The sequence below is a fragment of the Scleropages formosus genome, chromosome 3 (assembly GCF_900964775.1).
Source record: "Scleropages formosus chromosome 3, fSclFor1.1, whole genome shotgun sequence".
Classification (NCBI taxonomy): Eukaryota; Metazoa; Chordata; class Actinopteri; order Osteoglossiformes; family Osteoglossidae; genus Scleropages; species Scleropages formosus.
In genome coordinates, this window is record NC_041808.1 from 22,184,480 (window position 1) to 22,205,983 (window position 21,504).

At 42.8% G+C, this 21,504-nt stretch overlaps 1 protein-coding gene across 7 annotated transcripts; it reads right to left on the bottom strand.

Moving 5' to 3' along the window:
* Positions 1-14: 14 nt before the first annotated feature.
* On the bottom strand, positions 15-21,477 carry tpra (translocated promoter region a, nuclear basket protein). 7 transcript variants are annotated; one of them, XM_029250203.1, is made up of 51 exons: positions 21,228-21,477; positions 20,630-20,734; positions 20,434-20,507; positions 19,569-19,665; positions 19,197-19,300; positions 18,942-19,106; positions 18,485-18,577; positions 18,309-18,389; positions 18,140-18,227; positions 17,911-18,051; positions 17,737-17,834; positions 16,414-16,611; positions 16,224-16,331; positions 15,900-16,129; positions 15,652-15,815; positions 15,226-15,341; positions 14,750-14,898; positions 14,490-14,652; positions 14,270-14,404; positions 13,841-13,981; positions 13,587-13,755; positions 12,728-12,894; positions 12,090-12,242; positions 11,232-11,348; positions 10,912-11,115; positions 10,629-10,816; positions 10,394-10,541; positions 10,177-10,314; positions 9,893-10,024; positions 9,671-9,801; positions 9,122-9,332; positions 8,858-9,004; positions 8,081-8,279; positions 7,794-7,990; positions 7,636-7,709; positions 7,347-7,543; positions 6,891-7,160; positions 5,736-5,884; positions 5,543-5,623; positions 5,254-5,460; positions 5,044-5,175; positions 4,790-4,880; positions 4,484-4,677; positions 3,570-3,641; positions 3,383-3,474; positions 3,174-3,280; positions 2,824-2,922; positions 2,344-2,500; positions 1,165-1,274; positions 748-855; positions 15-257 (listed from the first exon to the last, which is right to left on the bottom strand). In XM_029250203.1, exons 1-51 carry the CDS (start codon positions 21,379-21,381, stop codon positions 202-204), a joined length of 7,101 nt encoding a protein of 2,366 aa, XP_029106036.1. In that variant the 5' UTR covers positions 21,382-21,477; the 3' UTR covers positions 15-201. The 7 variants fall into 7 exon arrangements, with proteins under 7 accessions (XP_029106036.1, XP_029106035.1, XP_029106037.1 ...); XM_029250202.1 differs by having other exon boundaries at positions 7,794-8,002; XM_029250204.1 differs by lacking the exon at positions 15-257 and having other exon boundaries at positions 266-855; positions 17,737-17,831.
* Positions 21,478-21,504: the final 27 nt, after the last annotated feature.

The following is a 21,504-nucleotide window of genomic DNA, read 5'->3' on the forward strand; positions in this document are numbered from 1 at the left end:
ACTCGAACAATGTCAACTTTTCATAATCTTCACTTTTATTAACATAAAACATGGCTTCCTCTGCTGTCAGGCTTACGCAGACATCGAATAGAAAAAAGTAGCAACACATGAAGCAAAACTGTGCCCATAACATTAAAAACTGACTATGACTCTTCAAGCACAAGTGAAGCAACAGGAGTTATCTGGAGAGCAATGCAGGACTTAACGCAGGTTTCCTCTGGCAAACTGACCCCTTCCTCCCCTAGAGTAGCTCATGCCTGTTGAGTAGAGCACAACCATTTTAAAGGACACTGTAGCTGTGTAAACCATCATTAACAGCAACACCTTTTAACTGTTTACCACAGTGGAAAGGGGGAGGGGACTAAGATCAAATACATATGATAATCTGAGAATAATGTCTATCAAGGTACTCTGAGCAGATTTTGTATCACCTGAGGCTAGACTGCACTACTGTATTTTAATAAACTTCGAGCTTTCAGTTGTGTTATCTTCTACAATGTGGAACTCATTCAGTGTGGTTATAGGGCAGAACAAAATAAGGGTGGAAAAACCTGAATTTTTCACCAAGTTAGTTGCCTGTTCAGATATCAGAAGAGACCATATATTTCTACACTAAACTAATGAGAACCAGCACAGAGTTGTTTAAAAAGAGTCTAAAAATTACAAGTGTAAATTGTATAACAGTACTCTGTGTTAGTGTCGGAGTGTTTGCTAGGAAGCTACAACTAGTGAGGATGGGACGCTCACCTCTCCTGATGAGCTGCCGCCCTCGTGGTCCTGGGCGAGGGGGGAGATGGTGCTGCGTCACGGGGCGTCCAGAGGGCCGGGGGAGGCTGCTGCCACTGCTGCTCGTGTCTGATAGGTGGGGCACACAACATGCAAAAACAGGAAAAGAGTAGGAAAGCTGCAGGGGAAAATTCTAGAATGAGCCAACGTGTTGAAAACACCCAAAAAAGCAATGAGATTACAATGCTCTTCAGCCTGTCAATGATGTTTCTTGTTCTAACAGCACTGAAATGCTATATTTGGACTACTGACATGGACTAATTGGTTTTTCTGTGTGCAGTTTAACTGATAATTGTTTCAACATTTTTGCATAAATATTATTTGTAGACTGATCTTCACAGCAGCAGATCAAAAAGCCCATGAGGTAAAAGTGTGTACCTGCAGAACTGGAGGTTGGCTCCTGGCTGGTGGAGGGCAGGTTGCTGTCATCTGAGGACTGTGCCAACCCCAACTCTGCCTGACTCTCCATAGTGACCTCACCAGTCGTCCTGTGCCAGCAGCAAGATGTGTGAGCACCACAATTAGGCAGCAACAAGTGGCAATTACTCCATTATTCAAATTCTTCACAGGAATTTTTTGCACTGATAGTTCAAGAGCAGCTCTGACAGAAGTTAGTTATTGGGCAAGTCACTCATTTTATCAATTTAAGCCTGTTGTGTATGTTAACAGCAACATACAGAAGATGTCAATGTCAGAGTACATGAACTCCACATCGATTCTAATAGCTGATATTGCCATGTTAGAGTTATTGTCTTGTGTAGCTAGGGTGCAAATATTCAGTTGGATAACAAACTTTACTTACCTTCATATTAGAACTTCATTGTCTAGTAACTGACAAACAGTAAATGGTAAACAGCAATTGAGTATCATTAAAGTATCCAAGTTGGACATCGAGTAGCTCAGTGAATAAGCTGTATACCTTGTTTTCAAGCCAATACATGCTACTAATTTTGATGTGTTGCAAACCATTGCCACGCTATCGCAGCAGCTAGACTGAGTAAAGAAGGACCTCAGGGTTTTAGCTTGTCATTCTGAGCATATGAATTTAATGGCCTTTTTCATGTATTTCATAGTTCCACTGCTTCTGGGTCCTCTTACCTCAGAACATACAGTACAATAGAAGATAATTCCTAATAACCTAACATTTGCCAGTTCAAATTATATATCACTGCCATATTCCCTGTGAGCCATGTGCTTAACCTGAGCTGTTCCAGTATATATAACTTTTCGTACAAATTGGTACGAATCTGCTTTGGATTAAGATGCCAGATAAATGGAAAACTAATAACTACTGGGGCAGAGCGCACTGTAAATTGTAGAACTACTGCCTTGCAATCAGGACAAGTTCAAATCCCACCTTCTGCTGTTATGTGCATTTTAAACCTTCGTTGCAGTTTTGCACTTTATGGGACCTCAAGTGATACTCAAGTAGTTTGTTTGACTTGATACTTTGTCATAGTACATGTAGTTGAATATTGTTTGACTACTTTAACCACCTGTTGTGAACACCACTGCTTCCTGCTCCTCCCACCTGTTCCGAGTTCATCGGCATCTTACCCTTCATTCTCCGCCTCCATAAAGACCTCATCTCCATCATCTCCAGAAACTGCATCTACAGGGGCAGATGCACCCGCTGTGGTTGTGGTCACCATAGGGACTGACTGGGAGGTGTTCTCCGCTATATCTGAAGGGTGGCTATCTGTGAAGACTGTCACTGGAAGAGGCAAGATTAATTTCATAACTTACAGTATCCCAAGTCAGAAAAGTATAAGGAAGGCATAATTAGCTGTGTGGAAAGCTCCAACTCAGATGAGTAAGGGACGGGCAGTACAAGCTTTCCAGGGGTCTGTTAGTTTCAGGCAAAAGCACTTACAAATACAGATGATGTAACGAAATCAGCAGGAGCTGCAGCACAGCAAAAACCAGTAGCGCCTACAGAGTTAAAGGGCTGGGTTTGACCTTAAGTGCTTAACATCATTCCAGCTGCCTGTAGTGACATTATGATGACATGCATGCGTGTTGCATCTGCAATCTCACCTGGAGCAGCCACTTGCAAAGGTGTGGTGGGGACACTGCGGCCCCCAGACTCCTCCTCATGTGTTGCAAGGAACAGGGGACTTTCATACATTCCTAGGCCTGAAAATCAGGTGTGGGTCACAAAAGAGGACATTGTGTTCTTTCAAGTGCTTGCAAAAATTTAATATGCAATGCAAAATTTTAACAAAGGTATTAAAAATGCATAACAAAGCCAGTTGTATCAGTTCTCTAACATAAAAAGCCAAAACAAACCCACTATCTATTACTATCTATCTTTTGCTCACAAATTTACACATACAAGAACTAGAGTGCACCAGCATGACTGGAAAGTTTGAGAACGGTGGTTGTACCTCCTTGTGAAGCCAACTGGCCCAAGTCTGAATGAGAGGAGCTGGCTTGGGCCATATCCTCTGGTGGGCCAAATCGGAAGCGGGGAACACCTGCCACCTGGGGTGAACTGGTACACAAGGCAGAGAGGATGCGGTTTACATACATAAATCAGGACATGCAAACATTGAATTCACTCAGCATCCAAAAGAGAAGACCCGGTGAAACGTACTGGATTGCTTCAGCAAATCCATCCGTGCGATGGGGCACCACCAGGGTGGGTGTGCTGGGTACCATTCTATCATCATCATCAAAGAAGTGTTGCTTTGGGCAGCAAACAGGGAGAGAAGTGGAAATGTTTTCATCGGACAATATGAAATGGCAAGAAAAAGATACTGGTGGAGATGTGGTACACTTACCATGCTACCAATCCCAGGGGTGAGCTGGGGACCCCTTCCAACTGACTGTCGACGAATTGGAGCTGTTTGGCGCTGGTAGGAAACAAAGTTATAGATAAACACAAAGCACAAAAAAAAAAAAAAAAAAAATTACCAGTACAGTGAAACTCCATTATAACGCGGTCGTAAAGGTCCGTAAAATGTCATCGCAGGGTCGTGCTGAATCAGGGTTCAAGAAAATCAGCATTCAAACTGACCAAATTTTGACCAAACATCGTAAATCACGCCTATTTCCACCCTATTGGACCTGTTTCTTGCACGTTTATTTTCTGGCAAGTATATTACCTTTGAATTAAAGAATTCTGGAAATTAACAGTTGTTTTAGTAGAAATTAAAATAAAATTATTAATTGATCATTGAATCTTTTTACTTAAACAACAAAACAAACAAAATACTTTGGGCTTAAAACCATGTTTACATTCACGCAAGTTAGAAATATTAGTTTCATTCTCATTCTATTCAGAGTTCGTTCGATAAAAAAAAACATTCAAGAATACATGTACTGTATGTGTAAACAAGTAACTATGGTCGCGTATCAGCAATCATTATTTACAGTTTATTTTTTAAAAAAGCGATAGTGTTCCTTGCTTGAATGCAGCATGTCGCTGTTTGCGACTAAGGCATTTCAGCATTTCTAACCCACTTGTGCAGTAAGATGGTTTCCTAAGTTTTTAAAAGGTGGAAAAGTTTACACTTCTTAATGTAGTTTCTCACATTCCAGAAAAAGCAAAAAAGGATCCAATGACCCATCGCATTACACCCAAATTCATGGTAAATCGAAGCGTTTTACTGGGTTTTACTGTGTCTACTTACCTAGATAAGACATCAAAAACAGACTGAGTCTATGCTTGTGAGCGGGTGCCTGTGTATGGTACCTGTGCTGGAGGAGGTCCGAGCTCCTGAGTAGGGGGCTGAATATACAGTCGGGGGGGCAGTGGATGAGGTGGTCTTCTAGGAGACTGTGGAGGTCGTGGGGCTAGCCGGTCAGGGGTGGCAATGCCGGCGGCTGGCTGCTGCTCCCGGGGGGGTTCAGTACTTAAAGACTCACTGGTACTACTGCTACCCTCCCCTGTGGGTAAATACACAGAAGGACAATTAACACAAAACTTCATAGCTTGGAAAAGAAAAAGAAAATGACAGAAACATGAGTATAATTGCACAAATTCCCATGAAGTCCTTACCAGCAGACAGTGATTCTGCTTGTTTCTGGCTAGAGTCTGCTCCCCTGAAACTTTCCTCCTGGTCAGTGACTGTGTCTGAGGCCTGTTCCGTCTGGGGGAGAACAAGACCAAAGGTGTCTGTGGGGTCTCAACACATGAACCAGGTTTCAATGTAAACTCTGCTCAGACAGGACATGTCACAGGCAAGTGTGTCACCATACCACCTGGGGCAAGGAACTGGTTTATCCTGGGGATGGGGTTCACAACAGGCTTACCTCTGTGTCCTGGCCTTCACACAACTCGTTGTCAGCACCACTGCCTTCATTGCTCTCATCTTCATCATCATCCATTCCGGTAACGTCATCTTCATCTTCCTGATCATCTTCCTCCTTCTGCTCTTCATACCCCTGCAATGAAAAACAGGCGTGGTCCATTGCTGTGTTTTGGACTGAAAGTTTTTCAAAACTTGATGTTCTGACATTCACCTGATCTGCTTCCTGCTCCTCCTCATCTTCGTTCTCAGAGTCCGTTCCAATGATGATGACCTCACCTTGCTGCTGCTCGGCAGGAGAATTGTGAGCACTAAGCTGTGATTCTGGTACCTGAGGCACGAGATTTGCAGGAACAGCTCGGGCTACCACTTCTGCTTCTCCATCTTCAAGCGCTGGGACGTACTCCACCTCTGCAGGCAGCTATAATCACACACAGCTTAGAGTCCCACTCACCAATGAAACCATAAACTCATGTTACCCAAAGGCTAGCTGGTGGCCCCACCTGATCAACCCCTGGGTCCTCTTGGCTCTCCACAGAAATCTCCACCTCTGCTTCAGTGCCATCTTCTACTGCCACCTCCTCCTGGGGCAGAGAACATAAGTATTGAACAGGAAGCCAATAGTAACGGCTAACGATAAAAAGATTGTACAGTGCATGTGGGATGTGCCAAGATGCCTTAGGGCAAGCTGCCCACCTCAGGACCTACTCTTTGGATGATGCGCAGCTTCTTGGGAACTGGCAGCTCAGCAGGCTCCTCTTGTGTTGCCTCTACAGCCTCCGCAGGGCTTTCTTGCTCTTCATCACGAGGCCGCTTGGTGATGGAGGAACCCGGGGTGGCAGACACTATGATGGACAACCACTGGATTACCAACTAAGCTGCTGTGTCAGGAAAGGTCTCCCAAAGCACTCAGAGGCAAAAATGTCTGTCTGTACTGCATACAACACTGACAGGATATCTCTGTGCATCTAACATACAACACTCATCACTTTGTTAGATTATTAACAATAGGATGCTAACAAGGACAATACTTTCATAAAAAAAGGACCTTAAAATAAACCTGAACACCAAATGTTGAAAAAACTAACCCTGATGTAACACCATTAAAACACTGAAGACCGATGACAAATCTGTTGGTCTATTCTTGTTGCTAAAAAACAGCAATGTGAGCTCTGGCTAGCTGCTTCATCTAGGTTGGCCCCACTGATGCCAGCAACTCACTGAGCAGCTGCAGCTGGTCCATAACATTGTGCTCCCTTACATAGGTTAAAATATATACTATAACAGTGACAGGGGAAGAAACTACAAATGTCAAAGTTGTAGCTGTATTTCTTACCAATTTCTCCCTGTGCACATAACTATGTCAAAACTGATCACAACTTAATGGTGATGGGACTTCAGCTCCACCATTATGAAATATGAAAAAAGTATAAAATAGGTAACATGCAATCAACTTATTTCCTGAAGACAGTAGTGGGGGGGAAGGAGATGTGACTAACAGGATTGTGAAATCTTTTGTTGTACAGTGGTAGTAGAAAGCAGGGCTTTCCTTTTATTCTCACTCATCAGAATAATGACATGCTATTGAGAAGGGCTCTGCTATGCAGAGAAATTATGGTGAGGAGCTCTCCACCAAGTACATAAAAACTTGCTATAACAAATTCCTTCAAAATTAATGTCTTCCCACTAAGGTAAGAGTTAAATTCAAAATCTATGGTCACGTCCACAGCTGGTGACAATTTTATTTGTTGTAGCAGGACTTTTTGCTCCAGCAGTTAGGATGAAGAACTACATGACAGCACAGGCCTGTTTCCATTTAAAGTGCTTAGGTATGAGTACACAGAGACGTACCTGTGCCAAACACAGCTGTGGAAGTGGAAGGCCTCTCAACCTGCGCACTAGGCATAGTCTCCTGACTAGATGGTTCCACAGGGGGTACGCTCTGCTGGGTGGGCTGAACAAAGGCAGTGGCCTGTGCAGGAGCCAGTGGCTGCTGCTGCTGCACTGTCAGGATAGGCTGTGCCACTGTGGTTTGGACATTGGGGCTTGTGGAGCGCACAGAGCCACTAGTGTTGCCAAACAGAGTGACATGCTCCATGGGGCCCTCGGCAGCCTGCAGGGCTGGGTTCACAGACAAGAGTTAGCATCCACTCCGAACAGCAAAAGCACAGACCTACGTAACTACGTACAGAAGGACTACCTTCAACACTATCAGCTATCATAAAACATGGTGCACACCCGCTTGCACATGAACCTGTGCAGCCAACTTCTCCAGCTTCATTACCATCACACATACAATGCACTCACCCTCCTGTGTTTCCACCTGAGTGGTGGGCATGACTGTAGCTGTGGGAGTTGGAATGGTGATGGATGCTGGTGTGATCATGGGCCGGATGCTGGCTCTCGGAGTGGGCTTGTTCCCAGGGATAGCAGACGGCTTGCTGGGAGTTGCTGCTACAGGGGTAGGCTTGATGTTAGCTGTTGGAGGCTCCAAAACACTCGTGCTGGTGGACAAAAAAGCTCAGTTACCATTGTCACATATCATACAGTGGTAGTTTCAGACCCTTTGGTGCCATTTTGATTCTCAGAGAACTACCTTCCCCGGTCTGCTACTGGTGTGGTCTTCAGAGTGATCTGCCTCTGTTCAGCTGGTCTCTGCTGTTCTTGAGCCTGTGGGAAGTATACAATAAGCTTAAGTCTCCAGGACAATATCAGAGATGCCTCCTCATACCTTGATCACCCAACCCTGAGCACCTTGCTAGGCCCCTGATCCTGGGGCTCATCCCGTTGTTCTCCGTGCCTCTCTTGCTGCTCCCGAAGCTCTCGCAGCTCACGTTCCTGCCTGCAGAGGCGGCCTTCATACTGCGATTTCAATGCACTCAAGCGCACCTCTTGCTCCTCCCGCTGCTGTTTCAGCTCCTCCACCTCCTTCTGTAGCTGTTCCTTGACCGCTATGACAGAATCTCCATGTTAAAAAAAAAAAAAAAAAGTCTGGGTAGGCTGAAGGAATGGGACTCCACAACAGTCAGGGTCTGACTCACTATTGAGTTGATGGATCTTCTGCTTAGCTCCCACAAAGACCTTTTTAGTCTTCTCTTCCTTGTCAGCCATCTGCTGTCGCAGCTGCTCCTCCTGTACAGCCTTTTCCTGCAGCTCCTGTCGGAGGCGGGTCAACTCTTGTTGCAGTTTGCCTACTTGCTCCTGGTAGCTCCGCAAGTCTGTCTCACGCTCACTCACCACCTACCACAGAAAATGGCCCTTGGTCAGAATCAAAGCCATTCTGGATTCATGTCTCAAAGCATCTGCTGCCAGAGCAAATAATGAAAACCAGGATGAACCTAAAAATGACAGGACAAAACTCATAATACGAAACTGAAGTAATGAAGCCCTCAGAAACAAAAAAGGCACTGGTATCTCATTACAATCTTCCCCACTTCCTGTTATACAGGGTTAATATATATACCACCCTAAACCACAGCTTGACTATGAATTTTTTGTCTAATGATATTCACCAATGTGTAACTGTCACTTGACCTTTGTCTTATTAGCATGCCTGACTAACATCTGCACACCCTGAGGAAGTCCTGTGGCCAAAACACATCCGTGGCTCAATTTCACATTCATGCAAGTACCATAATACAGCTGTTAAGTGCCACCCTAGATGGATTCCATTTCAGGTTTTTCAGAGGATTCAGCACCCACTGAAGTAATCTTTCATCGACAGCGGTGGTATGTATTAAATTTTCTAAGTGTATCTTCATATTTGGCAATAACCTCAATCATAGGGTTTAACTGCTTCTATGAAACAAAAACCTTACCTTCTGTAGGTTCTCTACCTGGGTCTCCAGCTCCTTGGTTTTGTTCTCAGCAGCACTCAAAGTGTTTTTCAGGGCCTGCATCTCCTGGGCAGGGATCTGTTGAACTTCCTGATCCTGTGCTGACTTGGAAGCAGCTTCAGCTACAATCTGAGAAGCACATGACCCACTTTAAGAAAGTATTTTAGCATGAAATTGTGTGGATTCAAAGAGATAAGTGATTGTATTTTTAAGCCCACTGACACATTTGCAGGTTAATTCTCTTACCTTGTCGTATTGCACCTTAAGCTCTTCGTACTGTGTCTTGTACCTTCTGCCAATCTTCTTGACCTGGGTAATTGTTTTCAGCTTTTCTTGGATGTCCAACACTTTAGCTTCAAGCTCCTTCTTCAGATTATCTCTTTCTGCAGTCACTTTGCCTAAGTTCTCCTGAAGGTTCTTCACCTGGCTTTGCCCAGTGTTCATTGAGGCATGTGTCCTGATCAAAGATGAATATTCATAAATGCTTTGTAGTAGCAAAACATAAGACTTGAGAATTACCAATTTGCTTCGTGAGGGACGCTGCTGCAGTCTTAAGTCCAGTTAAAATTGTAGGTTATATGAGTCATGTGAGTAAAGTTAATAAACAGAAGGTGTCAATCTTAAGGTCACTATATTTGATTAGTTTATTTGTGACTATTTGGTTTGTGAAGCAAAGCTGCAGTTGCTGTGTTTCTTATTTTATTGTACTTAAATCAACTGTACAACAAATTAATGCATGATGTGACTTCTCAGATTAACACAAGTATTATGAAGGCTGTGTACAACCCCACCAACCTGGCAATCTCTGTCTTTAGTCTGCCAGTTTCCTCCGTGAGCTGGAGGATGCGCTTCATGTGAGCCTCTTTCTCAGCATGCAGCTTCTTGTACTCCTCCGAGTCTGTGTCCTTCTGTTGGCTTACCAGGTGCTGTACAATGTGTTTAGCCCAGAAAGGGAACTAAAAATTATTTACATCAACTCAGAACATGAAATATGCAACTCTTCAGGTGGACCCTGACCTGTGTTCTGGCTTTCCAGCGCTTGATGTCCTCCTCCAGAAGTTTCTTCTCAGCCTGGAGCATTCCACTCTTCTCACTCAACTCTGCATTAGACTCCTGTAGGGGCGTGATATCAGCTTCCAGCTTGCACACCTGGTTAGAGAGAGCACACTGAAGATGAGCAGAGGCACACCAAGAATTTTACACTGTATGCAGCTTCAAAGAGATACTGTTTGGTACATTATTTTGATCTAAATTCAAGTCCTCACTCCAAAAAGCTCAAAGTGGTGTTTGTGTGGTCTTGCCTTGGCCTGTGTTTGCTGTAGCTCCTGCTCAAGCCTTTCCTTCTCCTCCTTCAGCATCTTGTTGGTCTCTACCAAGACATTCATGGTCTCAGTCTTCTTCATCAGCTCATCATGCTGTGCCAAGGTCTTAGCAGTCGCCTGAAACAAAGAGATAGCAGTATGGTACGGGAATACCATCATGTTTCATTACTTCCTTCAATGTCAGTGGCAGCATCACCTGCAGCTTTTCACGCTCAGAATTCAGGCTGTCTTGCAACTCTTTCAACTCCTGCTCGAGGTGCTCCACCCTCTGGCGATAACGTAGGCTCTCCACCTGGGCCACCTCAAAGCAGGCCTCTGCAATCTCCTTCTCTCGCCGTACAAACCTGGCATAACAAGGTAAAGATGGTAATTCACAGATGTACAGTTATTGTTTACAAGGTAGCTGAAGCAGAAGGTTCCCCATAGCCTACCTGAGAATCTCTAGTATCTGCTCGTGTGACTTGCCTTCCTCAGTAAGGGAAACATTTAGAGGGCTTTCGTTTGTCGTCTGCTGCATGGTTGCCACCATTTTACCACTAAGGCTTTCAATCTGCTGGTGGAGCAGGCTATTCTGATTCTGCAGGTCTTCAGCACGGGTGGAGAGCTTAGCCATCTCCTCCTGAGCAGAAACAGAAAAAGCAACAATTGAACAGCTGCAAAGACCTGACCAGTTCACTGTTGCATTGATGGACATCCTCAGTGTCATCCAAGTACCTTAAGGATTTTCTCTTGCTCTTCCCAGGATGTACGGGCATCCTGGAGCTCTGCAATAGCCCGTTGTGCCTTCTCCTCCAGCTGCTCACGTATTTGTGTCACTTGCAATACCTGCTTCTTAGCAGCCTGGAGTGCCTCCACATCTGCTGCGTGAAGCATCAGCTCCCGCTCATACTTGTTCTGGGCCTCTGCCGCTAGCTTAGCCTGCCAACATGACACAGCAACAAGGGGCACAATGGACCAATAACATCTGCATCCAAAGGTTCACAGGCAGGCTATGTAATGGTTCCTAAGTAATGTGTTCAGCGCAGAGTACATACCTGCAACTGGCTATCCTGTGTGGCCTGCTGTTCTTGTGTCGCAGCAACTAATGCCCTCTGAAGGGCATCTTGAAGCTCAGACTGGATGCTTTGAAGATTTTTCTTCAGCTCATTCATCTGATTTGTAGCAAAAGTGAGACATTTGAAAAACCACACAATGCACCCTTCAATACTTTCATTTGTGATGTACACCAAAGTCTAGAACCCTTAAAGTTAAGTCTCTTTTGACTTAATGTTAAGTCAAAAACAAGAATGTTTCTGCATAAGAGATGAAAAGTGTACAAGTATGACTCAAATCACGACACACACCGTCCTTGTGCAAAATGTTCCAAGTTACATATTTTTGAAGATAAACTTTAACTGTACTTTCCCTTATCCATCTTGATAAATTTTGTGAAACAAACCCAACCTGTATTTCCACACCCAGCTTTTAGTGAGTAGTAAAATGCACCTAAATAGAGCAGGACCTCAGTACCACATGAATTCAACGCCAGGTTTATTTAAAATTTATGAAATTCCCAAAATCAACACTGGAACAATAAAATTTTTCACAAAGAATAAAAGATACACTAATTCTATAAAAGATAGAAAAATACTACACAAAACAGTTAAGACGGTCAGATTTTTTTAAATAATTAGTGATAAAATACACTAGAATATCTACAATTTCAACAAAGTAACAGATCTTTTTGTAAACAGGTCAACTGTTACTATTATTTCAGTAAACATTGTATTAAGCTTTTATCGATTGTGAATGTTAACAGTAATTTTAGATTGACAAATAAAGCTAAGAACAGATGTACCATTTGTTTTTATAACTTCAAGACCCAGGGTAGTGAATTTAGTTAGGTAAGTTACCTGTTGTTCCATGTCTTCTATGGTTTTGCGTTTTTCCTCCTCAAGCTCCTGCTTCTCCTTTTCTGCCTCTATGAGCTTTTTCTCCAGCTGCACATGGTACTCCTGAGCTTCTTTCAGGCGTCCCTCAATTACAGACCGAGTCTGCTCAGCCACCTAGCAAAAACAAGGAATTCAAGGAAGCTCAAGAACACTGAAACACACTGTCCCTGACAGAGCTTGTGGTTTGCACGTCAACCAGCTCGGTTAATTCTATCCTGTTTTATTAATATAGAGATCCAAAACCTATATTAAAACCTCAAGAAAATTTAAAAAGCAATAAAGAAATTTACAATTTACTTAATTTCTAAAGAGGAAGAACATTACATTTATTCATTTAGCCAACGCTTTTCTCCAAAGCGACTTACAATGTTAAGGTTACAATTATTTACCCATTTATACAGCTGGATAATTTTATTGGAGCAATTGAGGGTAAGTACCTTGCTCAAGGGTACTACAGCCAGAGGTGAGGCTCAAACCTGTGACCTTTGGGCCCAAAGGCAGTTGTTCTAACCACTACGCTACAGACTTTCCCCCATTAATATGGTAATCTGAAGGAGGACAAAGGCCAGAAATGCTCGAGAAAATGCAATGCAGCCCACCTGTTTCTCCTTGCTGAGAGACTCCTCTAGGCTGAGCACCATGGCCCGGTACTGCTCCACATTGTTGGTGGCATTCATCAAACGTTCCTTCAGATCACCTGCCTGTTCCTCTGCTTGCCGAAGGCGGAGGCGCAGCTCCTCTGCATCCTGGTCCATTTCACCCTGGCCTGCAAAGGGTCAGCAACTATGTTTCAAGAGAATTCTGCAGGAGCCATGCAGTCAAAGCCATAGCCACTATGTTAAATTACTTGATTTTAAAAAAAAAAAAAAAAAAAAAAAAAAAAAAAAAAAAAAAAGTACACATCTTTATATGACAACCAATGGCATATGACAATATATTTAACAAATAGTGCAAAAAACATTGGGCTAGACAAACTCAGCCGGGACTAAGCATTGGGAACTGAATTCTGGGTTAAACAAAAAACTGAGTAGCAGGATGCAATTAGTATAGCAGTGAACAATCAAAGACACTCAGAAGACACGATGTAATTACATAACTACAGTTCTTGGCCCTAAAGCTATTAATGCGGTTCAAAAAATTTCTGAACAGAAAGCTGGAGTTTGGAGATGTTTCTTTTCATTGACATTCATGTATAAGAAATTGTTTAACATCATGCTCACAGCAGCAAGTTAATACAGTATGTACAGACACCATTAAAAGCCTAAAATTGCCAAGTACAGTCTTACTGAGTTGTATCTGCAGTCTATATAGCCAGCCTAAATTTCCCACCTATCATCTAATGACAGCAACACACCATGCAAACAACTGCTGAGTGTACAGAACCCTCTAGTGGTCCCTAAATGCAAAGACAAACTAAAACAGGCATCTGTAGGTCTTCCCAGAAACTGTTATACCTACTTGCAAGAGCTGCACTCCGTGCTGGCATGGAGGCCACCTGATTCTCTATATTGCTGAGTTGCAGTCTCAGGGTACTGAGCTGCTGTTCCGCAGTCTTCAGTAGCTCCTTGGTCTTTTGGTGCATTGTAGTCTCAGCCTCCAGCTGCTTCTTGGCATCAAGTAGCTGCATCTATGAAGGAACAGCAGCAGTGATCAATTCTTGTAAATCACTATTCACTGAAGATGGAGTACAATTTGGGGTGAGGAAGACGTACATCTTGGCTGCGGCCTAGTGCATGCCTCTGCTCCACCTCCTGCTCCAATTTCTTTTTGAGTTGGGCAACCTCACATTCGAGATGCTCAATTTGGTTATTGAGCCTCTGCTTAGTCTCTGTCTCTGAGCGCTCTAGGGTAAGCTTTTGGGGTGATAAGAAAAGGAGGAGGATTATGAACAATCAACAAAAGACTGGTGTATTTACAATTATGATCAATCATACAAAGCTACAAGGAAAAGTTATAAATTAAAATTCTACAAACAGACAAATATTTACTGGCAGCAGCTTATATAGTGGATAAAATCATGTATTTATAACCTGAAGAGTGCTAGTTTACATCAGAAGAAAAAAAATTACATTGAACTGCTCTTGTACAAACAGGCTATACAATTCAGTTACTCAGCTGCTACACTATTGGTGCCCTTGTACCTGAATGGATTTGAGGTTGGTCAGCAGGAGATTCTGACCACGCTGCTCAGTCAGGATAGACTCCTTCTCCTGGTTCAGTCTGGACTCCACCATCTTCAGCAGGTCTCGCTCCTTCCTGAAGTTCTCTGCACGCACCTGCAATGAGAAAAGATGGCTATTTCCACAGCCATCCATACCAACAACTAGCTGGGCAGCCCCGCTGGGCAAGGTCATCCCTCACCTCAGCCAAGGCGAGCTTCTCGTTAGCTGCACGTAGATCCTGTGTCATGGTATGAATGATCTGCTCTTGCTTCTGGGTGGTGGTGTTCATCTTCTGGCACTTTTCTCGCAGTGAGGCAATCTCACGACGGTAGCCATCTACATTGTCTTGTAGCATTTCATAGCTAGAAAAGTATGTGGAAAAAGTAAAGTCATAAGCTCTTCTTACCAGTTAACCACTGAACAATGATGGCAATAACTGATGGTCCATGATCAGCATACCGTTTGGATGCAAATTCCAGCTGAGTGGAAATCTTGGCATTGCGGGCACTGAGCTCAGAAACTTGTTCCTGGAACTTTTCATTCTGCTCATTGAGAATCTTGTCATTCTCTGCCTTCTCCTTCTTATATGTGGAGAAGATGTCTTGCAGCTATTGAAGGCATTAAATACTTTACAACTCACCAGAAACTTCAAAAAATTAATCCTCAGTGCTTCAGACATTAACAAAAATGAGCTGATAAAAACATTTAAAAAATTTCCTGCTTTGATTAACATCTCTAAGAAGCCCAAGATTTAACAAAAATAAAAAAAAAAAATAAAAAAAAAAACCACCAACTTGGATGAAATTAAAGAGTTGCTTGAAAAGTTAGTGAGTTGCATTGAGGCAGTGAAATTTCACTTTTAATCATTTTTAAAACAAATCAGGTTCAATACAAAGTCATTTCATTTTCTATTTAGTGAAACTAAATGAATTCACCTGCTTGAATGCAGCATTAGTATCTACAGCTTCTGTGGACTCCACAGCCTTCACAGGGGTGACCCCTGTGGACTGGTGAGAGGTGGATGTGAGAGGAGCCCCTTCCTGCACACTGCCTGCAAGTAACAAAAGGGTTAAAGTGCACATTTGTACAGCACCTCTTGGAGACCTATTGAATTTCTATGGGTTTTTGTTAGACCAATAATGTGCAAACATCTTCTGCAATATGCACAATTCAAAGTAACCTCTGCATAAAGAGACTATTTGGATGAATGGCTCCGATATGCAATGTGGACATCATCTGGAAGGGTATGGTGGCTTGTTGTAGATTGATTCAACATTTTAACTGGCTACAGTATCATTTAATGTGTGGGTGACAAATTGGGGAAACCCCAAAGCAAATGCAGGACCATAGACTGAGCTCACCTTGTACAGGGAAGCTGACCCCTGTAGTCTGGGCCAGCAGGATGCGGTACATATCCCGCTGACGTACAACAGACTCTGTGAGTTTCATCTGGTGACTGTGCTGTTCACGAAGTTGCTCCAGGTCCTTCCGTGTCTTCTCCAAAGTCATCTCCAACTCTGCCTTCCTGCAGGAGGGAAAAGAGCCTTGGAGTTGTCTGAGAATGCAGAAGTGAGGGGAGGTAACCACTCGACAGAGTGCGGCCTCTTACCTTGAGGATATGGCCTCCGCCTCCTCCCTCTCATGTGCTTCTCTCAAATCTCGCAATGCCACCAGGAGGCGCTGGTTCTGTTGTTGCAGCTCCTCTACGCTACGGAAGGTGACCAAATGGTGGGAAGTGACCTCGGTGCTGCTGCTTATGTCAGCGGAGCTTACGTTCTCATCCTCACGGAGCACACGGTTGCCACGGGCCTCCTCCAGTTCAATCAGCAGGACACGAATCTGAAGTGCAACGTACAATAGTTTGACAAAAATTTCGACTAGTAATTTACACAGTATATTTCTCCAGGATGGCAAAGGGTGTTTTTGCGCTCACCTGCTGGGACATATCTGTGACCTGCAGCTCATATCTCTGGTTATCCCTCTCCAGAACAGAGGACCGCTTATTAGCCTCATCCTTCTCCTTCTGCAGGCAGTGTATCTCCTGTAACCACAAACACTAATGTAATTTCTGCACACAACATTAACTAGCTATCCATTCTGGGGGGAGGAAGAGGAATTCTCACCTTCATGGCCTGCTCCAGTTTTCCAGCAAGGCTGGCCAAGGATTTCCGCATGTTCTCATACTCCTCTCGCTGGCGCTTCAGGATTGGTGCTTTAGCCTCCACTTCCTTAACAATCTCATCCAGGCACTTGTTGACCCTCTTGCTTTCCAGTCGCTCCAGTAGAAGTTGGTCCTGTGCCTCTACATAGGCATTGTACAGCTAAGAGCAAACACATGAAACGGAATTTCATTTTATTACTCAATCTAGTGCCTTCCACCATCTTACAAAATACGTTCACACAAAAAAAAACTGTTTGAAATTCTCTAAAGTCGACGACTTGATTACCGTTTGTTTTCACTATAAATATATCTACATGTTTCTGAGCCCCAAAAGTCCTAAACTGTCACCAAATCCCATTAAAACTAAAATTTCATTCCCACAAGAGTTAACAGTTAGAACATGGCAGTTTCTCTTCATAAATTACTTTGTATTACTATATTGCTTTCCACCTGTGCACATTCAACTCTTTTGTAGTCATTAAATGCTATACACTTAAAATACTAGTTTCCAACAGGTGTCCCAAAGTCGAAGGACATGTTTCAGATGAACGACGACTCTGAATTGCCTGTAGTGCATGAATTTGCGTGTGCGTTACACTACTCTGCTGAAACTGCAACTACGCCAAAAATAGTATTTAACCATCACCACACAACACATAGCATGTTTCAATAACTTGTGCTTACACAAAAATTAACAAAATACACCAAAAGTGTATAAAAACATATTGTAAGAATTTAAAAATATATATTTAAAAAAAAAAATCTACCACCACTAATACATGCAGTATAAACGTCCCCTTGTGTCTCCCCACATGTGTGGGTTTCCTCCGCCAATCCAAAGACTGAGGAAAAAAGTGCCAGAGATGAACTGGAGAATCTAAGTTGCCTGTAACGTGTAAATATGAATGTGTTACTTTGCTGTACTGTATAAATGAGTGAGTGACTTTAAGGAGTTTAGTGCTGTGTATCTAACATTGTCAGTCACTTTGGGTTAGGGTGAGAGCTAATACTCCTTTTTCATTGTATGTCGCTTTGGAAAAAAATATCTCACACCCTTTCAACTGTCGGGGGGTGCATGAAAACCAAATTCAGTCCCCGTAAGAACAAAGAAATGCTCTTAAGATAAAGTAGGGCTATTAATTTGTATAGTTGAATTCCCATAACTCAAATGGGTCTATCTCGGGGAATGAATACATACACACCCCGCAGTACACTATAGGTGCAACTCAGGTTGTTAACTACACATCTAGAAGGTGCATCTATTTTGTAGCTCACAAATTCCTACCTCAGTCAGTTTCATGCCAGGCTTCACTATCCTGGCCACAGCAGCAGCAGTTGGAGACATTGCAGTGAGTTCTTCTTCAGTAAGTGCTGGGACACCTGCTGAAGATAGATGCAAGCAATGTCAAGTATGTCAGCAATCACAGAAGGCCAAGCGTACCACAGCAGAAATAGATACCTTTACGCTTGCAATCTGAGAGTAAGGCGTTGGCATTTTCCAGTTCTTTGTCCAAGTTTCTGATTTTCTCCCTTAGTTCTGCTTCCATTTTGTCCTTCAAATCAACTGCTTTGGCAAGCTTCACCTCGGTGGCTTTGTTAGCTGTTCAGTAGAAAGAGCTTTTCACTGTCAGTGGCAACCTTCTCCACCATGTTTTGCAGAACAGCTCATAGGTTAGCAGGAGTTTTACCTTCTCCAGCTTCCTTCAGGAGTTTGTGGAGCTCCTCCACAGCACGGCTCAGCTCCTCACACTTGGATTCCGATGCAGTTGCTGCTTCCTATACAGAAAGGAGCAACAGAATCTCACAGGACAGCAAATGTGCATTCCTACAAAGCATAATATATTTACAAAATCTTACCTTATACAAGGTGGTCAGTTTTATGTGGGCATTCAATTCATTTTGGAACTTCTCTTCCATGTTAAGCTGATGGTCTTTCGCCTTGTATTAGAAAAATGAAATTACTGGACTCTTAATAATTCAGTTTACCCTAACATAGTATTTACTTGTTTGTGATAAAACTGCACAGCATTTACCTCCTTCAACTTAATCATCAAATTATCAGCCTGTTTTTGGAAATTCTCTTTAGACTTATTCAGACTATCAACTTGATCGTGGAGCCTGGTGACCTGCAAGAACAAAGTACCAATATATTTACATTTAGTCATTTAGCTGAAACTTTTCTCCAAAACAACTTAGAATGTTAAGGTTAGAATTATTACACTTACAATTATTAAGCCTACAATTATTTACCCATTTATATAGCTGTATAATTTTACTGGAGCAATTTAGGGTAAGTACCTTGCTCAAGGGTACCACAGCAAGACATGGAGATCAAACCTGTGACGTTTGGATCCAAAGGCAGTTAACTCTTACCACTACACTACCAGCTGTCCCATAGATAAGAGATAGTATCCATACTGTGAAATCATTACTTTTCATGAGTTTCAATCAGGGGACCACACAAAGGCTCAACAGCAAGAGTTACAGAACCTCGTCCTTCTTGTTCTCCAGGTTACACTTGAGCTCCAGAATCTCGTTTCCCTTCTCACGAGACATGGTGAGTAGCTCCTCAGTCTTGGCCTTGAGCTCAGCATTCAACCAGGCTATCTGGGTTTGGAGAAGCTCCTTCTCTTGCTCCATCCTCTTCTCGCGGTACTAGATCACAGGCACAAGTGACACAGGGGGTTTTAAAACCTCACTGTATTGCAAGACTCTGACATAGCAGACAGAACAAAGTCAATTCACCTTCAGGGAAACTTCAGATGGCTGAAGCTCATCTAGTTTCAACTGGAGCTCCATCTTTGCAGTATTTGTTTCCAGCAGCTTGTCATTGAGACGCTTCAGGTCCTCTGGGGAGGGAAAAAAAAAAAAATGCTTGGTCATTAAATACTTTTCATTTTTTTTTTATACAGATAATGAATTCCCCTACAATTTAGCCTTTATATCATGGCAGCACCAATTTAACTCCATTCCAAATAATGGCATATAGGACAGCTGATAAACCTGCTGGACTGATCCCTCTATACTTTTAGATCGTTAAATTTTTTTTCATGTTTTTTACCCAATATTTAAAAAGTCAACGAATGTGACAGAGCAGGAATAACTATGAAACCATACCACTGAGATGTTCCACTTCTTGAGATCTCTTCTCAAGAGTTCGGACAAGTTCTCGTTTTTCTGCTTCAAGCTCATACTTTGCTTTGGTCAGTGTGCTCTAGAACATAGAACAACCCAGATCAATCCTTTCCAGTCTGATACACATAGAAACATATTTAATTCATTTTTATAAAGCGCTCTTCTCAGCAGAGTGCTGAACGAAAGATATACACAGGAATGTAATAGCAAGAAAGCCAGTTGGCAGTTAAGGGGAAAAGTTAAAACTCACAACCATGAAGAACAAGAATAAATTAAACTTTGGGGCTCCAGGTGTCAGTGGCTACCCACTCCTCACAGATATTGTAATGCGAGTACAAATGAAGTGTGTGTGTGTGTGTGTGTGTGTGTATGTATGTGTGTATATATATATATATATATATATATATATATAAAATATAACTCTGGATCATTCTGTGACACTAGTGAACAAGTCTAAAAATAAGTTAATCAGGGCAGCTTAGTCCTGTGAGCAAGACTCGACACTCTGGAGGAAGTGGTACAGAGAAGGAGTCAAAGCAAACTCCTATCAATTATGAGCGCTGACTCCATATCCTGTGCATGCCACCCTGGCTAAACAGAAGACCACCTTGAGCAGTATACTGGTCCAGTTGTGCTGCTCCAAGGAGCAACATCTGAGGTCATTTCTGCTATATAATGCGTCCTCTCACTGTCAGGGAAGTGACCTCTTAATGATTCAGTTTACTCAGTTTGCTCAACACTGCTGTAATTCTCATCTCATCTGGCACGAAATTAAATATCCAAGATTACACCCTCTGGGTGTTACGTGGTTTCACGATTCATTCAGAACGCTCTCGCGTATCTATACCTGCTCTGATGAAAGCTTCTCTTCGGATGTCTCGTGCTCTTTGTTCTTATCTTTTAGACTCTTCAATTCTTCAGCTGAAGATGAAACATGTAATTTAATGTCCTCCATAAGGTCATATGCATTATTATTATTAACATGAAGGATTTTTTTAAGAAAAAAAAAATCATTACAGTAGATTAATTCTCCAGACACTCACTGAGGCCACCGAGTTCTTCTTTGAGTTTGTTATGTTCCTGAGCTTGCAGCACAAACTGCTCCTGACTCTGGGCAAGCCGCTTCTCCACCTCAAAGTACTGTTGCTCTGGGGGTTACAGAGTTAGTGAATCATGTAAAGTTACGGTCAGGTTAGTAAAGACAGTCAGTATCCAAATAAAACATCAACAACCACAGCAACAAGCTAACACTTATAATTATATATATATATAATTATGTATTAGATATAACTGAGATTAAAAGATGATGATTTTTATTACCGTTTCATAAACTCTGACACAATGAATGTCCAGTTTAGATAAATTAGAGATAGGTAAAAAAATCTTGAAAAGGGCTCAGTTTGTCTGTCTTTACTTATCCTTCTTGTGTGTGAAATCTGTCCATAGTGAACTTAAAACATGATTTGATTCACAACAGATTTTTTTCTAAAAAGAGAGAGAAGTCCCCACACTGGCTGGAGAGGAAAAACTTACGTTCAGCGCTACTCAAAGAAGCTAGTGACCTCTTTACAAACATATCTTGAAATCTCTACGTGTGTGTGTGTGTGTGTGTGTGTGTGTGTGTGTGTGTGTGTTACTCACCGCTGTCCACCCTGAGGCGCTCCTGATTCGACCTGAGGGACTCTATCTCACACTGCTGCTCCGAAAAGAACTTCTCCAACTTATTCTGAACCGCTTTGGGAAGTTTCGAGACCTCAGCCCGCTCGAGGATTTGCAGCAGAACCGCCGCCGCCATCGTGGCCCGGTCCTGGGTCCGAGCAGATTCCACCTCGTCGGGTAAACACCACAGCTCCTATTTGGAGAACGAAAACGAGCCGAGGCGCGAGCGAAATGCGCGTCTTCCACGCGCCGGAAGTGG